The 13,412-nt window shown below is 44.8% G+C and overlaps 2 protein-coding genes across 2 annotated transcripts; one reads left to right on the top strand and one right to left on the bottom strand.

Moving 5' to 3' along the window:
• Window positions 1-714: 714 nt before the first annotated feature.
• On the bottom strand, window positions 715-4,975 carry RPP38 (ribonuclease P/MRP subunit p38). The gene is made up of 2 exons (XM_075419425.1): window positions 4,891-4,975; window positions 715-1,777 (listed from the first exon to the last, which is right to left on the bottom strand). Exon 2 carries the CDS (start codon window positions 1,744-1,746, stop codon window positions 895-897), a length of 852 nt encoding a protein of 283 aa, XP_075275540.1. The 5' UTR covers window positions 1,747-1,777; window positions 4,891-4,975; the 3' UTR covers window positions 715-894.
• A 147-nt stretch (window positions 4,976-5,122) lies between these two features.
• Window positions 5,123-13,392, top strand: ACBD7 (acyl-CoA binding domain containing 7). The gene is made up of 4 exons (XM_075419423.1): window positions 5,123-6,249; window positions 12,741-12,858; window positions 12,948-13,010; window positions 13,098-13,392. Exons 1-4 carry the CDS (start codon window positions 6,238-6,240, stop codon window positions 13,169-13,171), a joined length of 267 nt encoding a protein of 88 aa, XP_075275538.1. The 5' UTR covers window positions 5,123-6,237; the 3' UTR covers window positions 13,172-13,392.
• Window positions 13,393-13,412: the final 20 nt, after the last annotated feature.

Raw genomic sequence — 13,412 nt, 5'->3', positions numbered from 1 at the left:
CTTTCCTTCCTACAATTGTCTCATTACGAAACTGTTTGTAGTCCTCAGTAAAACTAAAGGAAACTCGAAAGTTACGATGTGGTATGTTTTCAGTCTTGTAGTGGTTATAGCTGCCATCTACTTTACATACAACAGTATATGGCTTATTTCAATTACGTGGGAAATAATTTTAGACTCCATTTAGAAATCAAATTGAGTTTAGGTTACTTAACATTTTCTCACGGGACGTGTTAAGAGTTTGTATACAGAAGTCATTTTTCAAAATGCAGCAGTAGTAATTTGGCTTTGTGTATTTGAAAGTAAAGTTTTCCCTTCAGCCTCTCGGACACCAAGTATTAGATGGCAGCGAAGTCTTCGTACACTCTTGACCGAAACAAGTTTATTGTTCGCAGAGCAAACTATAGAAGTTCAAAAGGGAAGTCTGCCTGCGCTGTTACAGCTGTTTACTTGAAACAAGCATTGAACCAGCTTTAAAAGAGTTCTACCAGCATGGACCTTTGTTTAAATAAACTTTCGCTTTTGGTATCGATTTGTTTGAATAATTATACTTAAATCTCTTTTGCTTGAAGCGCATTAATCTGTATAAAAATACAAAGTTTGTTTAATGCTTTGCATTCACTCCAAAGAGGTACTTATGTCTTAAATTACTTTGGCATATTCATTACCAATTTTAACTCTGTGATCTCCAACTGCAAATGAAATATTTAACCCCAGGTAAAGACTCACACCCAAACCGGAGCAATATTCTTTATTAAAGCACAAAGTACCCCAGCTGAATGCAACACAAAGTTGTATTCAAGTGCTTTATACTACAAAGCCTAACAAATAGTTCAGTTAGAGCTATACTCCATTAAAAAAAACCCAGTTTATTATGAAGAATCAAACTAAAATCAGTTATGCTGAAAAAGCCTTTTTCTTTTTGCGAGGTGGTTTCTTTATCTTATTTGGGTTTGGAACAAGTTTCTTAATTTTCAAAGGCTGCAAAATGACATGTGAAAGATCGAGCTGACTGCTTCCTGAACGCTTCCGCTTCTGGCTTGTGAGCTCATCCCCCAGCGCCTCCGCAAGCTGCTCGGGTTCCTGGTTTTCTGAAGAATCTGTATGTGCAGAAGCCACGGATTCTTCAGTTCTGTACTGAAACCACGGCACTTCCAAAGCTGGTATCTTTGGAATTATTGCTGCTATTGCTTCGGTAAATTTATCAGATTGCTTTTTAAAGCCTAGTGCTAAAATGGACGTTAAGCCAAGGAGCGGTGCAACTGTTTCACTGAGACGGGGAACTTGGCCTGCTGGAGTGGCTCGACTGGCACTCAGCTGAATCAGGTGCGATGTGATCAGGGCGGGTTTTGCAGACTTGCACACCAGCAAGAGAAGAAGTTCATTTTTTTCCAGCGCTTTTGTAACTTCATTAACTCCAATAGCAAGCTGTCTTCTGATACTTATGTCAGTCCATCCTGGTTTTTGTTGCTGGCCTTCTGTCTCCTCCTCTTTAGGAAGCTCACTGGTGCTGGCATCACACTTTCCTTCCATTTGTTTTTTTGTAAGGGAATGCTTTTTCTTTCTTGGAGTCTCAATCTTTTTAAGTCCAACATGTTTAATCCTTTCTTCTAAAGTCTGTAGTATAAAATGCATATCTTCTCCATCTATGGTCTTCCACTGAAAAACAAAGGGGTTATCTAGACATGTTTTTACAGTGATTTTCTTTGCTTTACGAAGTGTTGCTGTCCCTTGCGGAATTACAGACATCCTGAGGTTCTTTTGTGTTTTGCCACCGTAGCTGTGAAGGGAAGAAAGAGGTAAGCATTATTTCAAATACTGTACCGTTTGCTGTGGACATCATTACCAGGAGCTTCTCTTGGGACTGAAGAAGAGAAACATCACATCTCAAACTGATACTGGCAACAATCACCCTCCTCACATTAGCTCAGTGCTAATCCTGAACAAATCTTCCACAGGGCACAGGTTGTTCAGCTTTTTTTTTTTTTTTCCTAATAAATAAAAAACAGCAGACTGGACAGCAAGGCAACCCCACTGACGAGACCCTTCTGAAGCTGAACGAAAGCAGATGGAGGTACTACAGATTAAAAAAAAATAACAAAAAACAACAAAACCCAGAACCAGTTAAAGGACTCAATTTTCACTGTTGTGCAGCTGCACTGTAGCAGTATTATCATAGAATGGTTTGGATTGACCAAAGGTCAACTAGTCCAACTAGTCCTTTAAAGGTCATCTAGCCCAATCCCCCGGCAGTGAGCAGGGACATCTTCAACTAGATCAGGTTGCTCAGAGCCCCGTCCAACCTGGCCTTGAATGTTTCCAGGTTTGGGGCATCTGCCACCGCTGAGCAACCTGCTCCAGTGTTTCAGCACCCTCATAGTAAACAATTTCTTCTTCTGTCCAATCTAAATCTACCCTCCCTGAGTTTAAAACCAGTACTCCTTGTCCTGTCACAACAGGCCTTATTAAAAAGATTTTTCCCTTCTTTCCTATAAGCCCCCTTCAAGTACTGAAAGGCCACAATAAACTCTCCCCGCAGCCTTCTCTTCTCCAGGCTGAACAGCCCCAACTCCCTCAGCCTTTCCTCATAGCAGAGGTGCTCCATCCCCCTGACCATCTTTGTGGCCCTCCTCTGGCCCCACTCCAACAAGTCCATATCCTTCCTGTGCTGAGGGCTCCAGAGCTGGATGCAGGAATCCAGGTGGGGTCTCACCAGAGTGGAGCAGAGGGGCAGAATCCCCTCCCTTTGTCTCCTGGCCACGCTGCTTTTGATGCAGCCCAGGATACGGTTGGTCTTCTGGGCGCACATTGGTGGCTCACGTCCAGCTTTTCATCCACCTCTACCCCTAAGTCCTTCTGGGCAGGGCTGCTCTCAGTCCCTTCATCCCCCAGCCTGTACTGATAGCAGGGGTTAACCTGGCCCAGATGCAGGACCTTGCACTTGGCCTTGTTGAACCTCATGAGGTTCACATGCACCTGCTTCTCAAGCTGGTCCAGGTCCCTCTGGATGGCATCCTGTCCCTCAGGCGAGGGACACCATGACATGAAATAAAAAAACAAACCCATCATCACAACATGAAACAAGCTCCCAGTTACTGAATTTATTTAGGATTTTTAAAACTTTAATTTGCCTTTCCATTCTTTCATCCATGTCTTGTGTTTGCACTTGGAAGGTATGATAGAAATCTGCAGACTCTATTATTTTATGCTTTCAATGAAGGAAGACAATCCTCTGCAGGCCTCCAAAAAGTTCAGAAGGGGTCTTTCACTCTTGTGTCACCTAGACCATGCCTTTAGGAATGACAAAAATGAAACAGGAGCAGACAAAGCTCTGATTGATCTAGTCCAGAGTAACAGTGAAGACATGAAGGCAGGCCTCATGACAGGCCCTGGCAATGCCTATTACTATTCACCACTTCCTTGCTAAACTAGCAATATCTCCGTTGTTGCACAGCCAAGCTTACAGGATAAGGGCAGCACAGGCTTCAAACTGGGAGAAATATGACGTGACTCTCTCCTAGGTTTACCTAGTTACCCAAGCAGGCATATGGATAGCATTTATGTACATCTCTGGAGTGGCAGCCTTTAGATATTCAGAAGATGCCGCTTTGCTAGTCGTATCACTTCTCTGTGTACTGGTAGTAAGCTACCTCGATATAAAAACAAAAAAAAACAAACTCAATCTTCCCTGAAATTCCCCCAACAGTACGTACTGCCATAAAGCAACATCTACCCGGAGGGATTTCCCTCGCCTGGGAGCCAGTGGGGGAGATGCACTGGACGGAGCTGTCTCACTGCAACGCGAACTGGGAAGCCGCTATCCACAACGAGAGCCAAAACCACAGCAGCAGTTTTCAGAGAACAGTAAAACCAAGTATTTCAAAATGCAACAAAGCGCTGTGTCCCCCTCTCAGTACTCTCAGGAGAGCCTACGGAACGCGCTGCAGGGCCACCCTGGCCATGGTCCACCCAGCCCAGCCGTCTGCCCCATCGCTGGGAGCCGGAGCAGCAGCCTGGGGAGGGCAGGGCTGCCATCCCCCTCGCTCCCCAGCACCCAGAGTGGCTGCACCGGGGACGGGAGATGAAGATCTGCCCACTGGCATGATCAGTTGCCCACTGGTGTGATCAGTCCTGTACGGAGCCATCGTCCCTCCAGCCACCCGCTTCGGCCACCATCGCAGTGGCAACAACCAAGGAGCACAAACAACCAAAGAATGGAAACGACCACCAGAAACCTCACACGTGACTGAGTTAGAAACGAAACTTCCATGACAGATTTTTTTTTAAAAAAAAAGAGCTCTGGGTGATCATTTGTAAAAGCTTTCCGTCAGTCAGGGGTGCTCTGATGACCCCTTGCAGGGAGCGGCCGGCAAACTCAGCGACAGACTCGTATGTGAGAAAGGAGCAACGCGTGAGGGGTTCGACAGTCGAAGGATTACATTTTTCTTCCCAAAATGGGCACCACCGAGGAACACGTGCACGCGGGAGCGGGAAATAAAGCAAAGAGGCAAAAAAAACCCCAAACTCCGAGCTCATCCGCGCCGCCCCTCTTCCCGCATAAGGGCCGCCCCCCCCACCCGCCCGCTCCGAGCCGCCCCGGCAGCGCCTTCGGCCCGGTCAGTGCGGCGGCAGCGCGGGCCGGGACGCGGCTCCCGCAGAGCCGGGGCCCTGGGGCAGGGCAGGGCGCTCCACCCGCCTCCCGCCTCCCCGGCGCCGCCGGGCCCCTGCCCGCCCGCCCGCCGAGCGGCTACGGGCCGGGCCGGGCCCACACCGCCACCGCCACGGGAGCGGGCCGGCCTCCCCAGCCCGACCGCCGGGCCGCAGCAGGGCCCGGGCCGCAGCAGGGCCCGGGCCGACGCCGCCCCGCTCCCGCCGCCGGCGAGCGATCCCCACCTCCGCCGCGGCCTCCGCCGCTCGCCCCGGTTGCCGGTCCCACGCCGTCGGCCGCAGCACGCCGGCGCCCGACGCGGCCGCGCTCCGCCCCTCGGCGCTCCCCTGAGCCCGCCCCGGGGCCGTGTGCGGAGGGGGCGGGAGCGGAGCGGGGCCGCCGAGGGCCGGGTTCCGGCTGAGCTGGCGGGGCGGGCCGGTCCCCGGTCGGTGCCGTGCGGAGGAGCGGCGCGGCGCGGCGCCGGGTGATGGCAGGCGGCACCGAAATGGCGGCTCTGGAGGCCTGCGCCGCGCGCCGTGGTCGGGCTGGGCTCCTGTCCTCGCCTTGGGGCAGACACAGCCTGCCCGCGCGCGGCCTCCGGCGCCGGAGAGCCAACATCCCCGCGGCTGTTCCCCAGCCAAAACAGCGGCCTCGTCGCTTCGTGGCGGTGGGGACGAGAGCCAATGGAGTTGTTTTCAGATTTTTTTTAATCTTTAATTTACTGAAATTTACTTGGTTTGTTTTCTCGTTAAGTCCTGGCTTAATTTAGCCTGGACTTGAGGGGAAACACTCTTTTTCCATGGGCGTATGGAAGTTAGTGGATTTAAACATGCTGAAGCGTGTAGTATTGTGCTTAAACCACGCTCAAGGAATGGTGAATAAAAATGTATAGAGGCATGAATATAAATAATTTATGAATTGATATAATAGATAAGGAGGGACTGATTTTTTTCCCTTTAATGGTGACCCTTGTAGGCTAGTCTATCAATTTATTTACTATTCAAATTTTTATTCTCTATTTAGTAGCGCAAAGAGAGGAGCAGTCTCAAGGTGTTTTGCGTGTGTAAGTGCTCGTGTGTGGTGTCCCCAGGGCGACCCACGTGTTTCTCAGAGCTGGAGCTGGAGGGTAGCGGGTCCCAGGCAGGGCTGGGCAGGGGCAGGGGCTGCAGTGGAGGGAACAGGAGCACTGACTGGGCTGGTTGCGGTTCAGATCACTCAGGAAATTCCTTTTTCAAACAAATGGCTTGGAAATCTTGCTGCATCTCTGCTCTCAGGCTGGCGGCCTAATCCTCAGGGGCACAGGAGCGAGCTCAGGCTTTTCGCAGAAGCTGGTGCGGGCTTGATGCCCTCACGCCCCATTGCCTGGCGTTCGTGGCCGCTCGGCTCTCCCGGCGGGCCCCGAGAGGCGCAGCGGGAGCGAGACCCCGCATCCTGCCCGGCGTGGCTTTGCTGCGGCGGGTGAGCTGAGGTCACCAGTACCCAGCCCATCGCCCCCCACGCGGCGCGGCACGGCAGGAGCCCGGAGCCAGGAACGCTGCTGCATCCCCGCCGGAGAAGGAGCGAGGCCGTCCGCTGGGCATCCTCGCAGCATCATGACTCTCCAGGTGAGCGATTCTGCGAATAGAATAGAATAGAATAGAATAGAATAGAATAGAATAGAATAGAGAGAGATGCAAGGTGAGGAGAGGGAGGGATGCACTGTCCGTCTATGTGACGCTTGGTCGGAGACAGCGGTGTTTCTTCAGCATAAGGATTGTTACTGCAAAATCAAGGTTGCCTTGCAGCACGGGAAATTTGCCTAAGCCTTTGGAGGTTAAATAATTCGTTACTTTTTGCAAGCAGAGGGTGAGAGGCACGCTGCTGATTTTTAACTACTTGTAGGTCACGTAATTTTTTGGAGCCTTACCTCTTCAGAGCATATGTGAATTATTTTTCTTTACGTGTGCTGCAGAGTTTGCTAGGACTGGATTATGCATTGAAAGGTAGGTACATATTTGTTGTTTTAGGATCTAGCTAGTTACTTGGGGCTGTAAAAGGAGGAGGGAAACTTCTAATGCTGAAGCAGTGGTGTATGTGCATTTGAGACGCATGAATCATTTCTAAGGGGGTTGTGCGTATTTTTTTAGGGTCTGTGCATCTTTGGAGTGGTACATTTTGACGTGCTTGTGTTTTGATAGGAAAGCTTCTACTTTCTACCTTCTCTCTGACTATAGATTTAAATAGCTCTTGACGAAATTATCTTCATTGCTGGTTTTTAGCCTCCTACTTTTGTAACAAACTATGAATACTTCCCTTGTCTTGCCCATGCCCTGATGGATTGGACTGTTTTTCTTCATGGGGCTTTCTATTATCCCTTTCACTTCAAGATTTGCAAGCCCTTTTATCCCGGTCTCATTATAATGTCTGTCTCGGCTTGGTCAGTGTGCGTGTTTTGCAAAGGGTGAGCAACACAATGCTCTGACCTAGATGCAGGGGGTGTATTGGCAGTAGCTCAGCAGTTTTCTTCTGAGCTGCAATTATGTTGAATGGCACAGAGGTTTAATGGTGCCATTTTACAGTAAAGAGGAAGAATCCTGTTTCTTCAGTGGGTCAGAACTGCCAAATCCCAGACATGACACCACCTTTGTTTAATTAGCAATCACTAAAATTAAAAATTGTTTTATTTTGCCTTGAATTCACTCTAAAAAATAAATGTATTAGCCTGATGTTTAAGCAGTAAGCCATAAATCACTGTGAGAATGAGCTGAGTGCAGTGGGATATGCCATTGCTGTATACGGTTATGCTTTCACACAAAAATCAGTGGTTGAAATATTACCATATCCTACTGTCCCTTTGGTTGACAGCTACCATCCATATCCATAAGAATTCATTGAATCAAGCTGTATAGGAATGAGGACAAAATAGATAAAATAATGTTTTCATCAGGGAGGCTGTAAAAGATTTATGAGTTCTGCAAACTGGTAAAATATTCTGCTGTAAATGAAGAATTCATTCAAGCTTTCTTTTTTGCAAAAAGCGAGTATGTGATAATAGTCTGATAATTTGTGCATTTATCTTCACTGCATCTGTGTATGCTTATGTCTGTAAGGCTTTTAATTTGAGGAGTTGAAGGGAATTGTATGGGCACATGATTAAAAGGAAATTATATTTTTATAGACTGCTCCTAAGCATGTTGTGTAAGCAAGCGAATCCTAAGCAACAGTCTGTGCACATGGATTAGCCAGAGGGAGATGAAGAAAGGAGTGTTCAGTATTGAAATTTAATTTCTGCACATTTCTTGCTGTGTAAGATATGAATTTGCGTATTTTTAAAACAGTATCTTGTGATATTTGCCTATAGATCTAAATGGAAGTATATGAAGATAAGAAGCTTATTAACTTAATGGTTTGCTTTATTTTTTGAGTTATCTTTTGTCTGTACAAGTTTAACAAAGCTTCTAGTTCATTCTTATTGTGAAATTTAGATCAGAAAACAATTCAAGGCCTGTGGAAGATTTCCACTGACTTGAATAGTCCCTCTACATCAATGCCAGCAGAGGCTCACATGCGGTAGTGCCTGCAGTATAAAGATGAAGATAAAACTTACTTAAACTTTAATCAGTTGTGGCAACTCGGTTATGTTTTATTATCGATACCACTTTGTAATCTTACTGTTAACAAGAGCATGAATGCTGCTTTTGTTTGTACGCGTATGGATAATATCAAGAGAGGTCTGTAATGTAGGAGTCAGTGACAGGGGTCACAGAATCACAGAATCACAGAATGGTAGGGGTTGGAAGGCACCTCATGGGTCATCTAGTCCAACCCTCCTGCCGAAGCAGGGTCACCTACAGCAGGCTGCACAGGACCTTGTCCAGGCGGGTCTTGAATATCTCCAGAGAAGGAGACTCCACAGCCTCTCTGGGCAACCCGTTTCAGTGCTCCATCGCCCTCAGAGTGAAGAAGTTCTTCCTCATGTTCAGATGGAACTTCCTATGCTTCAGTTTGTGCCCATTGCCCCTTGTCCTGTCGCTGGGCACTACTGAAAAGAGCTTGGCCCCATCCTCCTGACACCCACCCTTCAGATATTTGTAAGTATATATTAGGTCCCCTCTCAGCCTTCTCTTCAGGCTAAACAAGTTCCAGTTTCTTCCGGACAGTTTTTAATTCTGTGATAAGTTGGTTGCATTGCTGATTTTGTTTCCCCTCATTGAGTGCATCTCCACAATAAATGCTATACACCTATTAAACATACTTTTGTTAGCGCACGTGTGGACAGGTGTGTTTGTGTAATTAGACTGCAGTTTTGACCCCTGTGTACAGAGCTCCTTGGTGTTCTCACGGCATGGTGCGTGACACCCTGTGGTAGGGGTTCCTCCCATTAATAAGCAAAAGATGATCAGAAGTAAGGTACAGTTATGGAAAGAGCGGAGGAAATCCATAGGCTTAGTTAGTTGGTAACAACTAGATGCTTTAATGATGATTGAAGTGGTTTTGGGAAATGTTTGCTTTTATTATTATTTAATTTAAATCATTAATCTGCTAATGTGGCTACTTTTAAAATGGGACCCTCCGTAGACTTTCCAAGATTTGTTTACTTACAGCAGTGTGACTTTGTAGGGTACCACCTGTGGAATTTGTGCTTTGTGAGGCTTCTCAGGGGAACATGGGGCAACTATTACTGTATGTGTCATTAGAGTACTTGGGAGCCCAAGTCAACAGCACTCGAGGTCTGCAAACAGGGAGGAGAAGGGTGGTATGGCCTCCGAGAGCATACAGCAGTCTGAAAAGCTGAAATTGCCTCCGGTGCAAAGAACAGGCTCTGCTCATACAGTATGTATGCAATTTGTGCAGTAGTTGTGTATTACTGCAGCTTCTGTCTGAAAGTTCAAGGACTTACTATCATGTAGACCACCTTTTTTTAAAACTCAGTTTAGCTGCAACTCAGAGTGAAGATTCTAGTTGGCGTTTAAAATAGTTCAAATGTTACTTAAACTCTTTGATGAGTTGGGACAGAAGACACTTTATGAAATGTTTAACAATTTACTCTTTCAACTGAGGTGTGAAAGCTTGTACTCCAGTTTGCTAGCCTCTCAGGAAAACAAATAAGCAGGTTTTGTATTTCTGACATTAAATTTTGTAGAAGAAAATATTTACATTTTCTTTATCCAGAACAAGGAAGCAAAAGAGCTTTTGCTGTCCATATAATCGATTCATTTTTAATTCTGATCCAAGCTGACTAAATCCAGTTACTTCAATGAAAATAACTTTCATGATCAGTTTAATTTCTGCTAGAATGCTGATTTTTTTCTTTTTTGAAGTAAACAATAGAATACATGGAAACAAAGAAAAACGCTGAGAAGAGATGCTGTAAGGTCATTTCAACTTTATCGATTCAGCTTTGATATGCAGTCTGGAGCACATGATTTTGGTTTACCTGAATTACATATAACACATTTTGGGTGTTTTGGCTTTTAATTCTAGAAAAATCCTGTATTTGTCTTGCAACACTCCCAAATATTTGGTTGGATTAAAAAAAAAAATCCACAGTGTTTTATTGGTCTTAAAACAAGTCGGACACAAAAAGTTGGAGAGAAAGCTTCATGTTTTTCTATGATTCTGTGCTATAGTTGCATTTTGTTAATATTGAGAATCATTTTTATTAAAACAGGAACAAATTGCATAAGTGTAGTTACATGTTTTCAGTCTATAAAGTTTTAGACTTAAGAATATAATTTATAAGTCATTTGATTTAGAATTTAATGTGGTAGGTCTGCCAAATTGTATACTTCATCAAATGACCAAGTTTCAGAGCTTTAAGCAGAAGAATGGCACTTGGAATCTGTCCAGTTCTCTGTATTGTACTGAGTAAAGAATGCAGGGTAATTGTATTCAAAATATCTCCACAAAACAGCAGTGTTTCTCAAACTTAAAGCTGATAAATACTGTTCTAACACCCTAGCCATTTTCTGTACTCTCACATCCACGGCTGGGCATTTGGCTCTGGGAGGCCTTGGTGGGAATCTCCTGGAATCTTCTGCTTGTCAGTTATGCAAACACTGAGGTTCTTGCTGAGTTGGAAGATTATTTGTTAATAAGCATTTGCATTGCTGCAGGATTTTTGTCTAAAGAGCTTTCCTTCCATTGCATTTTTAAGGGTGTTATTAACTGACAGAACTAGAGATGTGAATTATCATCGTGAACCCTCCTCATGTAATGTTCTGTGAATTTAGAACTGCAGTTTAAAGAAGATTAGTTTTTAATTGCTCTTTTGCAGAGAGCATTCCTTTGCTAGAACACCCTTTTTATCATACATCATGATTTTTTTTTTTTTAAGCATCCCTTTTAAATACACCTGTGTGCCTGCTGCTCCTTGTTTCAACTCTGGTGTTACAGATGTATGTCCTCCTGTGGTGAGCACTTTTGTTCTTAGACTTGTCCTTTCTCTTTGTGGGTTTCAAATAACAACTGAAAATTTTGCAAAAAATTAGAAATTCCTCAGAAGTGTATACCTGGGAACTTTATTCACTAGCCAAATCAAATTTCCAAGCCAAAAAAAAAAGTGAATTCGATCTGAGGAGGCAGAGGTGACTCATTCGGTGGGAGGGTGGCCAGGTCTCCGTGCAGGGAGGCTGCAGGGCGCTCAGCTGCCTGTCCTCACCCTCCTTCACCCACTGCTGTGGCCCTAACGCAGCCGCAGCTGAGGTGTCCTTACGTCAGTGAACCTGTAGTTCCATGATCCCATGAAGGGGCCTTGCTTTGAAGAAAGATACTTCAGCATCAGTCTCTAATTAAATGCTTTTTCATTTTTCCTTCTTAAACTTCAATACAGAAATAACCTTTCTCTTATTTTCTCTCTGTTTAAATACAGAATGCTATAGTGGACCCAGCTCTCGTGTACTTGCTTATTTCTATCACCTGGTCCACCCAGCACAGTCGCTTGCCAAGGAGAAAGGCAGCAGTTAAGGAGACAAATGTGCATTAGGTTTTCTTATTAAGAAAAATAAAAGATCTTTCCTGTAGCTAGAGAAAGGAAAAAGTGGTCTAAAGAAGCACAGTACAGGCTGCAGAGGTAATGCCAGGGTCACAGTTATTTAAGCAGAGCCACAGCATTCTTGCTGAAACCGTCGTTGAATACGTCGCTGATTTTAGTGCAAAGTTGTAGGCTGTTTTTTTACATATTAAATGTATGTTTAATAGCACATCTTGCAGGATATACTGTGCTTCTGCAGATGCAGATCCAAGTCAAAAGTTAAAATAATTATTGAAACCAGCATATAAAGTGCCTGTATCTTTTTTGCATTATAGTAGTGCAGTAACCTGGTGGGCCCGTGGTCACTGGACGAAATGTAGCTCTCTGAAATGTCCTGGGCAGGAAACCAGACTCCAAACTCCGTGCTGAAGTATAGCCTGAGACCTAGTGTATAGAGAGAATAACAGCGATAGCCTTGGGTTGATGTGGATGTGGGATGCGCGATGATGAAAGGAGTAAATGTACACTTCACTCTTGTACTCCACCATGTCTGAGAGCTGGGTGTTGGAGGTGGGCCTGGCAGGAGCACTGCTCATCTCCACGAGGCACATCTGTGCCAGCTCTTGGTCACCTACAGCACCATCCGCAGAGAAGTGGAAACGAAGGGGGCAGCGGGCAGTACCGCTCAGAGGGTGTTTGAGCACCACCGCTCGAGGCAACACCAGGCAGCCAGGGCCAAAAGGATTCAGAGATTACTGCTGGGCTGTAAAGTTCAATGGACGCCTTCATACCTCCAGCGTGACTGTGAAAGACATATACACTACATTCATTGTGTAGGCTGCTTGCCTGAATATATCTGTTCTAATCCTGACACTAGACAGTCTGTAGTGGTTCCAAGTGTTTAAATGTAAAACTGTTGGAAAAAATAGGTTTACTTATTTTAGCAGTGCTGACCGTATCAGCTAAGCAGGCCTTGTTCCCATTCTAATAACTTATGGTTTTATTAAGCCTCTTTCATGGGAAAATGCCTAGACTTACCACTAAACCCAAGTGACTGAGAGTATCTATGATACCACTGTGTGTGCTATACTTAGTACTTTAAGGACTTGAAAGGAAAACTAACACTTTCTTTTCTTTCATCAGGCTGACTTTGATGGTGCTGCAGAAGATGTAAAAAAATTAAAAACAAGACCAACTGATGAAGAACTGAAGGAACTATATGGATTCTACAAACAGGCTACTGTTGGAGATATTAATATTGGTATTCCTATTCCTATATATACTTCACATTTACTCCCATATCTTGATGAAATCAAAATGGTAATCAAAGGTATGCATTTATTTTGGCAGAATGTCCAGGAATGCTAGATTTGAAAGGCAAAGCCAAATGGGAGGCATGGAACCTGAAAAAAGGTGTAACACCAATTAATTTCACATCATGTAGTCATGTTTATAAGATGAAAAATGAGGAAAGATAATGACTCCTGCTTTTCTTTGCAGGTTTATCAAAGGAGGATGCCATGAATGCCTATATCTCTAAAGCAAAAGCAATGGTAGAAAAATACGGGATCTAGAATACTCAAAACAATTCCCACTAATAACTAACTCTTCAGTAGCTAATGAACTAACTCTGTTGAGAAAAATGAAATACTAGTCCTTATTGTGTAGTCTGACAGTAGAATCTTTTAAGCATAAGCTGATTTACTCTAAAGGGTATTTACATACATAGTCTATTTTTAGATTGTATCTTATTCTAAATAAATTTGAACCTAATAAATTGATCTTTCTGTAAGAATTGTGGACTTTTGTGGGTAT

The sequence above is a fragment of the Opisthocomus hoazin genome, chromosome 4 (assembly GCF_030867145.1).
Source record: "Opisthocomus hoazin isolate bOpiHoa1 chromosome 4, bOpiHoa1.hap1, whole genome shotgun sequence".
Classification (NCBI taxonomy): Eukaryota; Metazoa; Chordata; class Aves; order Opisthocomiformes; family Opisthocomidae; genus Opisthocomus; species Opisthocomus hoazin.
The sequence above is the reverse complement of the archived record's forward strand: the minus strand, read 5'-3'. Positions and strand labels throughout refer to the sequence as shown.

Bases quoted from the DNA above. Each gene is read 5' to 3' on its own strand.
- RPP38 (XM_075419425.1), bottom strand. From the start codon at position 1,746: ATGTCTGTAATTCCGCAAGGGACAGCAACACTTCGTAAAGCAAAGAAA.
- ACBD7 (XM_075419423.1), top strand. The intron at 12,859-12,947 runs GTATTCCTATTC...TTATTTTGGCAG, and splicing joins TGTTGGAGATATTAATATTG to AATGTCCAGGAATGCTAGAT. The intron at 13,011-13,097 runs GTGTAACACCAA...TTTTCTTTGCAG, and splicing joins GGCATGGAACCTGAAAAAAG to GTTTATCAAAGGAGGATGCC.